Genomic DNA, 17,067 nt, shown 5'->3' on the forward strand with positions numbered 1-17,067 from the left:
AATGTGGCCCCTGTGGACCTCCCTCAAATCCCATCCCACCCCCGCTCCCCCTGGAGCTAAATCTAAGCAGAGCAACACCCCCCCCTCATTTCATCTGTACATTTCCCATGCACATTCTTATAACTTTGTCCACACAAAAGGCTGTTGTACATGTTTTTAAACCCCAGATACACGATGCAATCTGCACCTCGCTTTAAAATTTTTTTTAATTGTAGTAAAGTACACATAACTTAAAAGTGACCACCTTAGCCAGTTTTTTTTTATTTTTTTATTTTTTTTAACGTTTATTTATTTTTGAGACAGAGGGAGACAGAGCATGAACGGGGGAGGGTCAGAGAGAGGGAGACACAGAATCCGAAACAGGCTCCAGGCTCTGAGCTGTCAGCACAGAGCCCGACGCGGGGCTTGAACTCACGGACCGCGAGATCATGACCAGGCGCCCCCACCTTAGCCATTTTTAAGTGTCCAGTTCAGTGGCATGAAGTACATTCACATTTTGCTGCACACACATCACCACCATCCATCTCCAGGATTCTTTTCATCTTGCAGCCCCTCCCAAAACTCTGTCCCCACTAAACACAAGCCCCCCGTTCCCTCCTCCCTCAGCCCCCGGAAACCCCATCCTACTCTCTGTCTCTGAATTTGACCACTCCGGGGCCTCATGTACGTGGTATCATACAACGTTTGTCCTTTTGTGACCGGCTTATTTCACTTAGCACAGTATCCTCAAGGTTCGTCCACGTTGTAGCGCGCCTCAGAATTTCTTTCCTTTTTAAGGCTGGATAATACTCCACTGTATGGATTGACCACACTTTGTCCATTCCTCAGTGGACACTTGGGTTCCTTCCACCTTTTGGCTACTGTGAGTAATAGGACTATGCACGTGGGTATACAGATATCTCTTCAAGATGCGACTCGCTGTTTTCACTCAATGTTTATTGGTGAGATTCATCCATGCTGCTATGTATAATTCTCATTCACTCGTTTTCACTGATGTGTAGTATTCCGTTGTACAAATATGCCTTGTGCAATGATCTGTTCTGCTGTTTTAAGGTATTCAGGTGGTTTCCTGTGTTTTGATGTTACAGGCAGGGCTGTGGTGAACACTCTCATGCATAACTCCTTGCTCTCCTTTGCAGAGTTTCTGCAGGGTTTGTAACAGGGCAGTACGTGAGTGTCTTAAGCCTCACTGAGCTTTGTGAAAGTGCTTTCCAAGGTGGTTTCACAGCGGGCATCCCCACCAGCAGTGGGTGAGAGTCCCCGTGTCTCCACATGCTGGCCTTCACTCGGTATTAAAAGCCAAATGCTATTTTTGGTGTCAAAAGGAGAGAAGGAGACAGAGAGGAGAAGGGGAGAGCCGTGTACATGGTGTGGGACGTCCTGAAGGGGAGGGTGAGACACGCATGACTGGCTGCCTCGATCTGTGTAGTCCTGGGTCCCCCATAGTAAGGAATTTTCCAGAGTAATTGTAACTCTGCATGTTCACTTGCCCCCAGACTGACTCTGTAACCTCACCTCTGAGCAGAGTGTGACTGTTTGGTTACAAATGTAGCACCAGGACGGAGCGCCTGGGTGGCTCGGTTAACTGTCCAACTTCAGCTCAGGTCATGATCTCACGGTGTGTGTGTTCGAGCCCCGCATCGGGCTCTGCACTGACAGCGTGGAGCCTGCTTGGGATCTTCTGTCTCTGTCTCTGTCTCTGTCTCTGTCTCTGTCTCTCTCTGCCCCTCCCTACTCATGCGCTCTCTCTTTTTCACGAAAATAATAAATAAACATTGAAGAAATTTTTCAACAACAAACAAATGTAGGACTAGTTCAGATGATACCATTTATCAACTTGTTTCCTGATGGGCAGGTTTCACTGACCACCTCTGTTGGAAATAACCAAAGGCCAGGTGTGCCAAAACCACAGTGTGAAGAAACTCACTTTGGAGAGAGCTCCCTAAGCCTTGGCCACAGTGAGTGAACTTAGCGGGCTGACAGTTTCAAGCATGCAGCCCCGGGAACTGGACAGGCAGGACTTCTGGGGCTGCTCAGAGGGCACGGGGTGCCCCCACCGCACACCCAAGTCCCAGGCCTCAGCCCGTGGCTGGTGAGGTTCGGTCTGTGGAGGAGAAACTTGGCAGTGAGACCCTGGATGCTCTGTGACCTGAGGGGACAGGGCAGGCTCTGACGTCAGGCTGACCGGGAATCTGATCTGGCTGGTCCCTTTGGGAATAATTATTACTATTATTCCTTACTTTCACTGAGCATTTATAGGTGCTAAATGCTTTTCATGCCCTGTCTCCATTCGTCCTCCCAACAGCCTTATGACATAGATAACTGTTATTTTCCCCATATGTCCGATGACGAGAGGCTAAGTGCCCTACCTAAGGTGACAGAATGTGGGCAGTCCAACCCAAACGATGGACCCCACGAGGCTGCCCTGCCCCACTTACTCTCTGCGTTGTTTAAAGCCTCCTGCCTCCGTGCAACTGTTCCACTGGTTGTGGCTGCCTAGCAAATTACCCCAGAACGTAAGGACTTGAAACAGTGACCGTATTTGTCCTTCCTGTGGGTCTGGTCTTTGGGTGGGCCCTGTTCTACGCCCATCAGACGGCGTTTCTTGAAGACTGGAGGCGGGACTTCTCAGGAGCCCCGCCCAACCTCCCCGTCACCCCGTCGCTCACCTGGCAGTTGCTGCTGGCTGTTGGCTGAAACACCCTTAAGGGCCCCCCGCATGTGCCCTGGGCTCCTCACACCATGGTGGCTCCACCCCCAGAGTTAGCTTTCCTAGAGAGAGCCACGTAGGAGATGTGTCACCTTTCATGACCTCAGAAGACATGCAGCATCACTTCCGTTGCGGTCCGTTCCCTGGGGCATCACAGAGTCCTTCCCACAGCCAAGGGGGGTGCGACTTACGCCCCATGTCCTGACCAGGAGTTGCAAGGTCTGGCCCAGCTATGGGGCCATCCTGGGAGGTAGTGTCCGCCCCGGTGACCGTCCAAGATACTTCTGTCCTGAGCCGAAACAGGCTTAGAAAGAACACCTGGGACGCAGTTGGAGCTTGACACATCACAGATCTTCTTTTTAGTAATGAAGAAGAATGTGTCGTTATTATTCGAGAGGGGGAGTGATCACGTCAGCTGGGAAAAGCCGGGAAGGTTCTTGTACAGCTGAGACAGGTCTTGAGGGACAAGGAGGATTTTCCCATTGCCACGGGGTGGTCAGTGCCCGCGGCAGACAGGTGTGGAAAGGATGTGAGTGAGGTGGTGCGTGAGCATTGGATCCGCTAGTCTCCGGTGGCGAGCCACAGAAATTGCCCGTGGCCAACCCATGGGAGCGAAAGGGAACCCTGGTGCCGCTCCCTGGGGGGTTGAGAGGATCAGAGGAAGCTGGGGGAGTGGGCTGGGCCCCCTGGAGAGCCGCCCAGCTGTGAAGAAGGCTGCCTGCATCCATGGAGCCCACAGCCATGTGTCTCTACTCAGGAAATAAAGTCTGGGGCACGAGTCTGACAGGTCCAGCGCAGGCCATTTCCTGCCCCTTGCTGTGCTGAGGCCAGGGGGAGTATCTGTAGGAAGGAGCCTCCAGGGACCCCTTGGCCCCCACCCCCACCGGCACTACACTCTGCGTGGGAGAGGCCGGGCCCTGGGCTATACGGGAGGGCTGTTAGGAAGGAGTCGTGGGGTGCGAAATGGCCCGTGTTCCCCGTGAGCGTGGCCTCCCCGTTCAGGCACTGCTGGACCAGAGCGAGCCATGGTGACGTATACACCAGAGGCTCGGTGTCACCAAATTGTCAGGGGCCTGGAGAAGCTGGGCTTCAGCGGAATAGTCAGGGAAGGCTTGAGGATCCGAGAGCCAGAGCTGAACCTAGCTCAAGTTCAGAGAGACTGCGATGAGGCCACCTGCCTCCATCCACCTGTCCTCGCCAGGTGCATCTAGAGGGCGCTGGAAGCAGGCTTCAGGGCTCCAGTCTTTCACGCTTGAGGTCTCCTGGCAGCCTTGTGTCTTAGCAAGATCCCTCTGGTGACCGGAGGGCGGGGGAGAAAATACTCGCTCTCCCCAACAACTAGTTTTGTCTCAGCAATTGCTGGACTTTGCACGTGAGATTATCCACACTGAGTGATTGTCTGCACCTCAGCCCTGTCTTGGCAGCCATTGGATGGATGGGTCAGCCTGCCTGGGGAAGGGCATGCCAACATGAGGGGCCCCAGATGCCCAGGCAACTCACAGGAAGAAAGAGCTGGGCCCTGAAGCTTATAAGCTGGGTCCCTTCTCCAGTCAGGGCCTATTATGGGGTCAGTTGTGCCCCCCACCCCGAGTTTATATGTTGAAGTCCTAACCCCAGTAACTCAGAATGGGACTGCATTGGAGATACAGTCTTTAAAAGGGCCATTAAGTTAAAATGAAATCATTAAGATGGCCCTCATCCAACATTACTTGTGTCCTTTTAAGAAGATATTAGGGCAGGGGTGCCTGGCTGGCTCATTTGGAGGAGGGTGCAACTCTTAATCTCAGGGTTGTGAGTTTGAGCCCCATGTGTAGAGATTACTTAAATAAATAAAACTTAAAAAAAAAAAAAAGAAGGGGTGCCTGGGTGGCTCGGTTGGTTGAGCATCCGACTTCAGCTCCAGTCATGATTTCACAGTTCATGGGTTCGAGCCCCCATCGGGCTCTGTGCTGACAGCTCAGAGCCTGGAGCCTGCTTGGGATTCTGTGTCTCCCTCTCTCTCTGCCCCTCCCCTGCTCATACTCGCTCTCGCTCACTCTCTCTCTCTCTCTATCAAAAATAAACATTAAAAAGAAATAGATTAGGGCACAGATATACACAGAGGGAAGACCATGTCTGATGATTAACTTTGTGTGTCACCTTGACAGGGTGAGGGGTGTCCACATCTTTGGCTAAACATCCTTCTGAATGTATCTGTGACAGTGTTTCTGGATGAGATGAACATTTGAATCAATAGACTGAGCAAAGCAGATTGCCCTCCCCAGCGTGGGTGGGCCTCATCCAATCAGTTGAAGGCCTGAGTAGAGCACAAACTCCCCCTGCCTGCCTGCCCTTGAGCCCTAGCTCTAGACTCCCGCCAACACCTCGGCTCTTCCTGGGTCCCGAGCCTCCCAGCATTTGGACTGAAACTCGCCATCAGCGTTCTGGGTCTCCAGCTTGCCAGCTGCCGACCTCGGGACTTGCCAGCCTTCCTAATCGTTTATGATAAATAAATGTGTGCGTGTATGTGTGCGTGTACACAGACACGTACATCCCGTTGGTTCTCTTCCTCTGGACGACCCTGAATGATTCACGGCGTGAGGACACAGGGAGAAGAGGCCATCTATCCACCAAGGAGAGAGGCCTCGGAGGAAACCAACCCAACCCTGTGGACACCTAGATCTCAGACCTCTAGCCTCCAGAACAGAAAAAATAAAAAAAATCATTTCTGTTGTTTAAGCTCTCTAGTCCGTGATACTTTGTTATAGCGAACCTCTCTGTTTTCATCTGTGAAGTGGGCCCGAGGGCCCCTCCTCAGGCTTACCATGAGACTGTCACACACAATGGGGTGAGGCCAGTGAGGCCCTCCCCGCGGGCACAGGGTGGAAGCAGGCACCAGACAACCCTCAGCAATCAAGCAAATCAAATGTCCAAATTGTACCCAAAGACAGGCTGCTGTTTGATTTACGGTGCTGCATCACTGGGCCACGGGACCAGTCATTTCTACAGGGGCTGCGACCCGGTGTCCCCCGCAGGCCAGGTTTGTGAGGGTTGGCAGTGATGTGCAAATAGACAAAGAACCCTGAGGCTGTGTATATGTTCTTTTATTATTATTATTATTATTATTATTTTAAAGCCTTATCAACCTTTTCACTTTGTTCAAGATACAGCATGTTCTTTGGGTAAGTGTATGTAGGGGTGCACATTTTTCCCTTCACAGGGGGCTCTGATGTGGCTCTGCCCTGTGCTGTAGCTGGCCCTGAGCCAGCTGTCCACATGCTGCGTTGTCCACTTTAAAGGGTCAGGCAGGGTGTTCTCCTCGGAAGGCCATCCCGAGACCATGTTTCCCTCTGGATATGTGTAAAGGAGGCTTAAGAATGAGGGATTGGAGGGGCGCCTGGGTGGCTCAGTCAGTTGAGTGTCTGACTTTAGCTCAAGTCATGATCTCACAGTTCATGGGTTCCAACCCCACATCGGGCTCACTGCTGCCAGCGTGGAGCCTGCTCCGGATCATCTGTCCCCCCCCCTCTCTCTCCCTGCCCTGCTCATGGTCTCCCTTTCAAAAATAAATAAACATTTAAAAAAAAAAAAAGAATTAGGGATTGTTTCTCCATAGAGGACATCTTTAGGTCAGTTGGCAACTCTGAATAAGATTCGAGGATTAGATAATAGTATCGAATCAATGTTGATGTCCTGACTTTGAAAACCGTACCATGATCGTGTCAGAGAACATCCTTGTTTTAGGGCAGACACTCTGGAGTAGCGGGGGCTTGAGGTGGGCAACTCACTCTCAAAGAATTCTGGAGAAAAAAAAGTACGTGTGTGTGAGTGGGTGTGGGTGTGCTTGTACGTGTGGAAGTGTGGGGCGGGGTGGGGGGGGAAGAAAGAAAGACAATATGATAAAGCAAATTGGGTACAGTGTGAACGTGTGGGGAATCTGGGTGAAGGATACAAAGGGTTCTTTGTACTCTTCCCCCCACTTTCCTGTAAGGCTGAAATTAACTCAAGATACTTTTAAAAATAGTGTCAGGGGTAACTGGGAGCTAGTTCACTGCTCACGCTCTCCTTCTGCAGCCTCCTGACCCCAGATTTCTCCTCTGCCTCCTTCCTAGACCTTCAGGTCTCAGCTGCAATGCCACCTCCTCGGAGAGGGCCTCCCTGGTCACCTGGTCTGGCACAGCACCACCCTGTCCTATTTGTCGTCTTTCACATCTGCCAGTTTTGTTTGATCGCCCTCACCAGCATCAGAAATTATCGTACCATTTGCCTAACGGTTGTCTCTTCTGCCCCCTCCCTCCAAATGTCAGCTCTATGGAACTCTGTCTTGTCCCTGCCCCGCGCCCCCCTCCATCCTCTGTGCCTGGCACACAGTAGGGCTGCAGGTCAAAAACCCCGAGTCTTGTCCTTCCTGGTTTCCCCCTTAGACTTGCCAAGTGACCTTGGGCAGTGTCCCACCCGACTCTGGCCTTCCATTTCTTCATCTTGACCCCAGCTCTAAAGCTTTTGGACTGTGTGATGCAGAAAGCCGCAGGCTGCTGCACCGTCTCAGTGTCCCCCAGCTGAGATCCTCTCTGCTGCCGGGATTGCCGGGCCCCTCACTGCTCTGTCCCCGAAGGAGGAAAGAGCAGAAGAAAATGTGTTTCGTGCACCTGACCTTTCAGGACACTGTCCCCAGACAGTGGGCCCACAAGGAGAGTGGGTTCACTTCTCTCCCCTGGCTTCTTCAGAACAAAGACGGGGCAGATTTTAAGCCCAGCGCCTTCGGCAGGAAACAGTATCTGCCTGAAATTGAATAACATTGTCTTGTTTTCATGGTAACCTCTACTTCAGCAAGTGATATGAGTTTTCCATTTGGGGGAGTGATATAAAGTTTCCTTTTAAAATAAATGTATTCAGTAGTGAAAGCCAGTTAGTTTGGTTTTTTCGTGCATTGTTTTTAAACTTTTTTTTTAATGTTTATTTATTTTTGAGAGAGGCAGACAGAATGTGAATGGGTTAGGGGCAGAGAGAGAGGGAGACACAGACTCCAAAGCAGGCTTCAGGCTCTGAGCTGTCAGCACAGAGCCCGATGCTGGGCTCGAACCCACAGACCACGAGATCATGACCTGAGCATAATTCATTCATGCATTAAATGAACTATCAGCATGTCCACAGAGAGAGTCTGCAGCATAAGGGTGGGGTGACAGTGGAGCTGGGAACTGCCTGTGAACAGAGGAAGGAAATGGAGGGGACTCAGCCAGGGGGCTGACCCGGACAGGGTAGGGCTGCGGTATTGGGAACAGCCCTAAGGCAGCTGATGAAAAAGGAGGCAGGGAGGCCACTGAGGAGGTGGGGTCCTGGCCCAGGGTGGTGCAGTCCTCATCAGTTCTCTTTGAAGGAGCTTCGTGTGTGGGCACAGTCAGTCAAGGGGAGATTTCCTATTTGGAGTCTCTTGACCTGCATGCCAAGATCCAGGAAGCTAGGAGCCAGGGGCCACAGATGTTAGGCCTTTCAGCACATGATGGGCATCCAAGGGAACAGCTTTTCTCCTTTGCCCGAGAAGGAGCTAGGGGCTGGGCTCAGCCAGCAGCAAGTGGGATTTAGGTTAGGCATAGAGGAGGACTTCCATACCGGAGGAGGAAAGTTTTGTTACCTGGTGGCTGTAATGCGTGTTTTGGAGCAAAAGTGCTTGGGCCCAAATCCTTGCTCTGCCATTTCCTATTTGTGTAACCCCAGGCATGCTGGTCAGCCTCTCGGTGCCTTAGTTTCTCCACTCTATAGATGAGGTAATAACGGTACCTACCTCAAGGAGGGGCTTAAGGATTCAGTGAGGTAATCACATGTAGGGCACTGGCTACAGTAAGCACTCGATAACTCCCAGTGTTATTGTTATTAGATGACAGTGAGATGTCTCTCCCTGGAGGTTTTGGTGGTTGTCACACCCAGTGACTTGAGAGACCAGAAGCTCCAGAGAGCATTGTTTTCCGTTCATGATCCTTCGTGAACTTCTCAAAGCACGATCACACAGCATCGGCTCCTTGGATGCACTTGCTATTCACAAAACACCCCCGAGGCAGGTTTTGTTCTGTCCCCGTTTTGCAGATGAAGACACTGAGGCATTGGGGGCCGGGCAGGTATCAGGAATGGTTTATAAAGGACCCCCCCCCCCGGCCAGTGCAACTCAGTGGTGTGGAGAGGATACAGGTCTTAGTCAGGACCCCTGTTCAGAGTCCCAGATCTTCTGCTCCCCGGCTGTGTGATCTTAAGTAAGTCACTTAACCCCTCCATGACTCCGTTTCTCCATCTCCAACATTAGGGAATGGGAGTTGGACCTCCATCGTTTCAACTGTCTGATTTCCCTACGTGGCAGATCAGGGCACCAACCCTGAAGGCCCCGGTACTATCTGCCTTCGCCAGGGCCCAGAGAGTACAGAATCAGAAGTCCCAGAACAGAGAAGCCAGGAGGACTGGCTGTTGGTGTGACTGATGGCTGATGTCAGACCCCGCCCCTTGGGGCTCCACCTGTCCCACAGCCAGGCTGCCTGCAGCGGTATCCAGTCCTAGCCCTGAGGTCTGGCTCTGCCCAGATCCCAGCGGGCATCCACCATACCAGGCACGTCCCTGGAACAGTCTCCCCCCACCCACCCCGACACTTAGGAGCTTCCCATGGTCCTGGCTTTCCCTCCACTGGCAAAACTCGATAAGCTCGTGGTGCCGTCTTTGTACTTCCTGCCCCCACCCAGTCTCAGGGCCAGGTGACACACAGAGCCTGGATGGTGAGCAGGTCCTGGCCCCAGACCTCACCCTAGGCAGGCCGTATCCTTTCTCTGGGCCTCGGTTTCCTCACTTACATTGTTACAAAATAAAAAGGCAGACAGATCAAGGGAAAGAGCTATTCCTTCATTCAGCACATACTCTTTTATTAACTCCTTCTCGGGGCCAAATTGTCTGCCAGGGCCTGAGACACTGATGAGCAAATCCCATGTCCACCCTCGGGTCACTCCCAGTCTGGCTTTTTCCCTGGCGTCAGGGCTGTGAGGAGCCACAGGCATCTCTGGAGCTGGACCAGTCATGGCAGCTTCCGGTAGGACATGGCAGCTCAGAGAGCCTTGGCGGGTGAGAAGGAACTCTTGAGAGTTCAAGAGGCGGTGACCCACGAGCCAGACACCCACAAATGGACTTTATTTGGCCTGCATGGAATTAGCCCTAACAGGGCATTTTAAGTTTGAATTTATTGCAGACGTGTAAAAACCGAGAGCTTTCAGGGGAAAATCTGGATTTCTGACTTCTGAGAAAACAGAGCCCTCATTCCTACAGAGCAACAGTTGTCTGTTTAGACTGCGTGGTTCCCACCCCTCCGTCCCACCTGACCATCCTCCCCACCTCTTCCCACAAGCCGTCCCCATGTCCCCATCGCCGTCCGTGGAACCTCCAATAGCCCAGTTGCTCAGGCCAGAAACCCAGGCATCATCTCTGGCTGGACTTTCTGTCTCACCCCTTATTGTATCCATCAGCAATCCCTACTGGCTCTCTGCTTTGAGAACGTTTCAGTTACTTGTCCCCACCATCTGGGCCACCCCCCGGGTCCAGGCACCAGCTGCTCCCTGATCCTTGCTTCTGTCATTGCCCCCCAGAGTCTCCCGTCTGCACCACAAGCCAAGTGAGACCCTGCGCACCCAGTCGGGGACCTTGGACACAATGTGCCTCATGCTCCCCAAGATGGGTGGGGCAAAGCTCTTTCTCTGGCTTCTTCCTCAACACCTGACCTGAGTCGGTGGCCTGCTCTGCCTGCACCCTCAGCCATTAGTGGCCTCCTGGGCCTGAGACAAGGTGGCAGGAGTCAGGTTGGCCAGATGCCCAGGGGCTTGGGAGCCCAGCAATGATCACCCGTGAGCCAAGGCTCTTAACCACCTCGGGCCTCCATTTTCCCATCTGAAAAATAGGGGCATCCCTGTGCATCCTCTTCATAAGACAAACACCGCTTAAGAGGCAGGAAGGTTAAGGGTTTCAACATTCAGCCAACTTGGCATGCGTCGAGTGCCTGCCTCACGCCTGGCCCTGCTCTGGGCACCACGGGAAGTCTCTCAATATACATGATGGGTGATTCATTTTGCTTTCAGCTTGAGGCAGGAGAAAGAGCTCTGGCTTCGGTGTTGGATGGGTGGAGCTGGGCTTAGAGGTTACTCTGGACAAGGCATCTGAACCTCGGTGTGTTAATTTGTAAAAGAGGCAGATGATAATGAGTGCCATTACTCAGGATGTGGGGAGGTATGCAAAGAGCTAAGCTCTGTGGGTATTTGCCCCGCCTCCCACGGGATCCCAGAGCAAGGAGGGAAAGGGATGCAGACACAGGCGATGTCCATGCAAGGTAAAGACTGGCTGTAGCCCAGGCTCAGGGACTGGAGGGGATGTGGGGCGAAGAGGCGGGAGACCCGGAAGGCTTATCGGGTTCATTTATGTGCTTTGTGCTGGTTATTCCTCCCACACCAGACATCAGCCCTGCTTGGCTTCACGGTCTTCCTCACTGGGTCCTCGAGTGGCATCCCACACAATGAGGCAGTCAAGACATGTTGACTGGATGAAGGAACACCTAGAGGTGATGGCCTTGGAAGGGCCACCTTCCAACGTGTATGGAGGGTTCACCAGAAGTGTGTGCATGCAATGCCGGCCACAGTGGGGCCATGTGCAATGGTGGGGAGGCCTTACAACCCAGGCCCTGAGGGTGGGGAGAGAGAGTAGTTACGTGCAGCAGGGGAAAGAGAGAGAGAGAGAGAGAGAGAGCTGTGTGGAAAGGGCCACCTGCCAGGCACTGTGGCTGCAGAGGGGCAGTGAGTGCCCTGACCACACCCCCGCTCCTCTGCCTCCTGCCCTCCTGCCAGGGTCTCCCACTGGCCACAGCCAACAGGTAACAGAGGGTATGGGAGCCTGGTGATTCAATCCATGGGCCCAGAGCAAAGTAGACAGTCCCATCTGCAGGGCATTTGGAGCAGAGCGGGCCCAGGTATGCAGAGCTCCTGTCCAGAGTGGGTAGGCTTGGAGCCAGGAGGGCTGGGGTGTGGCTGGACCACTTGTGGGGATCAGCAAGCTCCATGTGGGTGGCAGATGGGAAGGGGTCTTGCCTGCCCAGCTGTGGTTTGGCCAGGAGGAGGCCACGGCCAGCAGCAGGGAGGATGTCGGGTGTTAGAAGGAACCTGATGATGGACCGCGGGAGGCGGGCCGAAGGCAGGCAGAGCACTGGGGAGGCTGCACGGAGATCCAGAGAGCGGGGAGGGGGCCGACATCTGGCCTCATAAACCCCACCATCACCTCAAGCCCGGTGCTCGGGAGTGGGGCAGAGTGTGACCGTTTCGTGGAAGAGACAGGCAGACGGGGAGCGATAGCCTGCCTTTTAAGTCAGAGGCAGAATCTGGGGGGCTTTAGAGCCCTGAGCCCACAGGCCCTCCTCACAGATAAGTAGAAGGGGCAAACCCAGCTGGGGCTGGAGGCTAGACCCTCCCTTGGCCTGCAGAGGAGGGGTGCACCCCACCCCACCGTCCCCATCTCCCTGAACAGTGTCTCCACCCACTGCCCTCCCCACTGGTGCGGTTGGGTCCCTCCAGTGAGCACAGGCCCCGAGCCGTGTCCTGCCCTCACAGGCCAAGTTCACCATGGCATCGGCATCTCTCAGGGAACAAATGTATCCTTTTCTTTGCCTGGGCGGCAGTGACTTCATCCCCAGTGGGCCGTGTGAGTCACTGCACCGAGGGTGGAGGGCTGGCCAGCTCTCCGCAGAGCCGGGCTTTGGCCGTGTGGCTGGGGAGAGGGAGTAGCTGAGGGTGTGAACGTTTCCATGCAGACCTACCTCACTTCTCTCTCTTCCTGCTGTGGCCCCCTGGGTCCCACCGGGGAGGGAAGGGCAACGTCACCAGTCACCTAACACAAGCCCCGCAGTGCCAGGGGCTTTTGAAATGACCATTGATAGGAAGATGCCCCTGAGAGGCTGAGTCTCACACCCAGGGCCACACAGTCTTTTTTTCCTCCCCACAGCCAGGAGGGTAGGGATGCTTATTCCCACTTGGCAGAGGAACACTGAGACTCAGAGCGATGAGATGACTGGTGTTAGGGACGAGGGTGTCAGAGGTGAATAAGGAGCCCGCCCCCATTCTCGGGGACAGGCCACCCTCAGTGATGAGGACAGACGGAGTGTGTGGTAAGAGCACGTTCAGGAAACCTCAAAGCACTTGGAGCCTCGAGTTCCTCACCTGTAAAATGGGGATAATGACAGCCACCCCTCAGGGCTGTTGAGAGGACATGTTAAGAGCGACCATCATGAAGGGAGGCAGCACACCCCCAGGCCACCCCGGCTGCCACCCCACTGTTTGACAGCACCATCAGCACCCTGCGAAGTCGGGGACCAGGTTGACCGCCAAGGTGTGGAGACTGCCCAAGCCTTCTGAAAGCAGATCCTTGAGGGCCACCCGCAAGGGAGTGTGGGAGATGGCTCAGGGCTTGGCCCCTGCTGGGTGGCCGTGCCCTCAGCACTTCCCTGAAGCTGTCCTAACCCTCCATCGGCTCCCCGCTCCCTCCCCAGCAAGCCAAGGCAGCAGTCTTCTGAGAAGCAGGTGATGCCCTGGCAGCTGGGGTAAGCCGCACCCATCCTTTCCCGGTGCCTTAGTTTCCCCATCTGTAAAGTGGGGGCGAGAAGCCCGAGGGCGATGCTGTTGGAGAGGTGGACACAGGTGGATGCAGCCAAGGGGAAGAACACGGAAGTGAGGCCTGGGCCCTCCAGGCGCTTTGGTGGCAGCGGTGTGTTCCAGGACACGGGGACTTGGAAGGGGTCCCCCACAAGGGCCTCAGCCTCCTGTCTGAAAATGACACCTCTCTCTGAGATCACCTCCAGGGCCCAAAGTGCCACTTTGCCCCTCTCCGGGTGGAGAGGTATCTGCCATGACCGGTGTCCCACACAGAGCAGGCATGGGAGGTGCACGTGACAAATACTCCTCCCCTCTGGGTGATGAGTGGCTCTGGTGCTAAGCCCAGGCCTGGCAGGGGGGGGGGGGGGGGTTGGTCTGCCCCAGACAGAGCCTGAGGCCATAGGGCCCAAGAGACATGGGAACCCAGAGCCTGGGGGGCATGGGGCAGAAAGTGAGAAGGGTCAGGTTTGCCAGGCATGTGACAGGCCATGGGTGGAATCCTGGGGGACCAGGTGAGAGGCAACGGGCTGGTAGGGAGGCTGAGATGAGGGTTCCGGAAGATGCCTCTGGAAGAGAAGGGGATCTCTGCCATCGCCTATCATACCTCTTCACCCTGTGGGGATAAGGGGCCAGCCGGGGCCATAAGGGGAGTGAGTGAGGGGACAGACAGAAGGGAGAAGAGAGGACAGAGGGGCGGATGATTGGAAAGGAAGAGGTTGAGGGCTGGGGGGGATGCGCATGGATGTCTGAGTGGGTGAGTGAGTCCGTGGATGGTGTGAATATAGCAGTGGCCGGTGGAGATATGTAAACAGGCTGCCTCCACCCACAATAGATGTTGACAAAACTTTCACCAGCAGCACAGACCAGACAAACTCTTGAATGGAGGTCTTAGGCTATGTGGCTCACGGAAGTGAGGCTCTGCCCCAGGGAGAATTTCCTTAGGTCAGCAGAGGCTCATGATGCAACGGCAGCCTCAAGAGGTAATGAGCTTCCCATCACTCGGGGTGTTCAAACCGAGGCTGGGCAGCCAGTTCCCCAGGGTGCCGTGGAGGAGCTCCTAAGGCAGTCACTGAACTGCTGCGGTAGCTTCTGGCAATGAGGAAAGAGAATTGGGGTTCCTGAGCTCCCCCAGGGAGGCCACAACCTTTGTAGAAGCCAGTCTTGCTTTCGGATAGAAAGTTCTTTCTGGGCTTGGGGGACAGACAAGCGTGCAGCTGCTGGTCTTCGCTGTGGGAATCAGGCTGGAATCCGAGACATCCCGCCCAGGCCAGGGCAGGGGGCCCGGGGACAGAGCAAGGCTTCGACCTGGAGACCCAGGCTCAGGCCCACCTCTGAGCCTCAGTTTCCTTCTAGGTGGAATGGGGGCCCTGGTGGCCACTGGACGTGATGACACTGGCTGCTACGCCTGATGCCCAGGGCCTTGCAGGGTGCCGAGATCTGGACCCACCTGACCCTGGGGGACTTCCTGGGGGCTGTGGGTGGATAGAAGTAGGTTCTGTGAATGCAGACCTTGAGCTGTGAGTCATTGTCCCTGGGGGCTCTGCCTGGGAAACCCCAGCTGCCTGCCCTGGGCTAGGCCTAGGAACAGCTGGTAGGGGGTGGAGAGCAGGGGCGGGGGCTCCAGCTGGGACCCCGGTCTGGAAATGCCCCAGACCCAGCTCGGGCCCAGGCCCCACGGCCGCTCAGAGGGGCCGAAGCCCTCCAGCCCACCCCCACCCCCCCCACCCCCACCCAGAAGAGCTGGCGTACGCTCGCTGCTCCCAGAGCCAGACCGCCAGGGCACAGATCCCACATTCACCGCTTCTTAGGGCTGTGACCTGGGGTTAGTGACTTCCCCCATCTGTGCCTCAGTTGCCTCACATGGGAAATGGAGCTGATGATAAAATCATAAGGCCGTTGGGAGAACTGGACGTGTTGGTTCTGGACCCGTGGAGAGCTGACACCACTGCCCAGGGCTCCCTGAGCCCGAGGTGGTCAGGGAGGAATGAAGGTCACAGGGGCCAGCCACACACAGCATCATCCGTCACACGGCGAGGAAGTGGTCTGGCCAAGCCTGGGAACTTTGTCTCTCCCAGCAGACGGAGACCCTCATGCGCCAGCTACTCTCCCAGGAAGCAGCCCTGACTTCGTCCTTCCTTTGTCTCCCGTGCACCCCGAGCTCCCCGCCAGGAGCCAAGCAGGCAGAACAGCCCCTTTCCCCTTCCTGGCTGGCTCCTGGCCCCTGCTTGGGGTGGGCCAGGCTGCGGGGGGGCGGGTGTTGGGTTTAAGCCTCTGGGGAGATGGGGGAGGATGTGGGCCCGCCCTCGCCTCCCCGCCCACCTCCCTCCCTCTCGGGCTCAGCCTCTGCCGTCCCAGGCCAGCCTCTGGACACAGGACCAGCACTCTCCCTCACCGGGCAGACGCCCCTCACCCGTCCCGCCCCGAGTGACTCACTGCTCCCCTGGCCCACAGCCACCGCTGTCTCCTGGCAGGAGGCAGGCGCAAGGTTGTGCAGAAGCCACGGGGTCTGGTGCGAGAGGGCTGCTCAGCCAGGAGGGTCTGGAGCAGCCGGACAGGCCAGCTCGCAGAGGCTGGCCTGGGGACAGCAAGGCCGGTGGCTGAGACTTACAGTGGCCAGTGGGAGCCGGCGCCTCCCCCCTCTCCTGGCTTTTAGGCCTTGTCTTTCTTCTTCCCACCATGAAGAAGGAAGTGACCTGAGAGCCAGCAAAGACAGCCAGCCCCTGGCCGGGAGGAGACCAGGGTTGGAGGGCTGTGGCTGTGGGTCCGTCAGCCGCCGGCTCTCCCAACTAGCCAGGCATGAAGGGCGGTGGCAGTGCCGTGTGGAGCCTTATGTGGAAATACTGCATCTCCGTGAGGACCCTCAGGTACCAGGGGATGTGTGTCTGGACGCAGCTGTGCCTGGCCGTCGCCTGGCGGGAGGGGAGGCCTGGGCACCAGGCCGGCCGGTTTGCATTGACTCTGCGAGGTCCAGGACAGCTCCAGCCTGGGGGGAAGCAGGGATGGAGGGCAGGAAAGGTCATGCCTGGTGCCCTCCGGAGAAACTCAGAGTCTCTAGCGGGGAGGGAGGGAGGACAGTGCAACACTAGTTAGGGAGTGTGCGGGCATCTGGCCGGGACCCGGAGTGCCCACTGGAGGATGCCAGGGGCAGGTAGTGTGTCTGGCAGGTAGTGTGTCTGTCCCAAGTGAGCACGGAAACGGGCGTGTGTTACGTAACACGCCGGCACTGAGCACAGCCGGTGACCTTGGCCCCGTCCCCTAGCCTCTCACAGCCTGCTCCCCATCAGTGAAATGGGGGCTCACGCTCGTCCCTTCAGACGACGATTTCGTGTGACTGTCAATGGCAGTCGCAGAGTGGCGGAGAATTCGGCCCCGACTCCGGCACCGCGCTGCCCAAGTTCATACCTGGCTTTGGCGTTAGCGCCGGCGTGAAGGGGCCTCATCTCTGTGGCCACGGCTTCCCGCCTGCAGGTCCTTACAGGATTAGCATGAGGATTAAATGAGATGGTGTGCAAAGAACAGGGCCAGGCGCACCGCCAGCGCGGGGTAAACATTAGGTGTGATTACCGCTGCTGTCGTTCGTTCGGTACCTCCCCCACCCCTCAGCCAGATGGATGGGGAAGAGTGCCTGGAACAGAGCCCCTGTGCTTGTCAGTGGAGATGGGGTGGGGGAGGGGGCGCAAGGCTCTTTGCCCCCCCCCGGGGAGGGTGCACGTCTCTGGGTTGACT

At 55.8% G+C, this 17,067-nt stretch overlaps 1 protein-coding gene across 8 annotated transcripts in view; it reads left to right on the forward strand.

Moving 5' to 3' along the window:
• IQSEC1 (IQ motif and Sec7 domain ArfGEF 1) overlaps positions 1-17,067 on the forward strand; it is a 423,845-nt gene that overhangs the window by 284,538 nt on the left and 122,240 nt on the right. The window contains exon 1 of one of the 8 annotated variants that reach the window (XM_078442698.2): positions 15,639-16,205. The exons of the other annotated variants lie outside the window; for them this stretch is intronic. Coding sequence (XP_078298824.2) covers positions 16,138-16,205 — 68 coding nt within the window. The 5' untranslated portion in view covers positions 15,639-16,137. Of the gene's footprint in view, positions 1-15,638; positions 16,206-17,067 lie in introns of those variants that run through there. 8 annotated transcript variants of the gene reach the window in all.

Source organism: Panthera onca, chromosome A2, assembly GCF_046562875.1.
Source record: "Panthera onca isolate mPanOnc1 chromosome A2, mPanOnc1 haplotype 2, whole genome shotgun sequence".
NCBI classification, from domain to species: Eukaryota; Metazoa; Chordata; class Mammalia; order Carnivora; family Felidae; genus Panthera; species Panthera onca.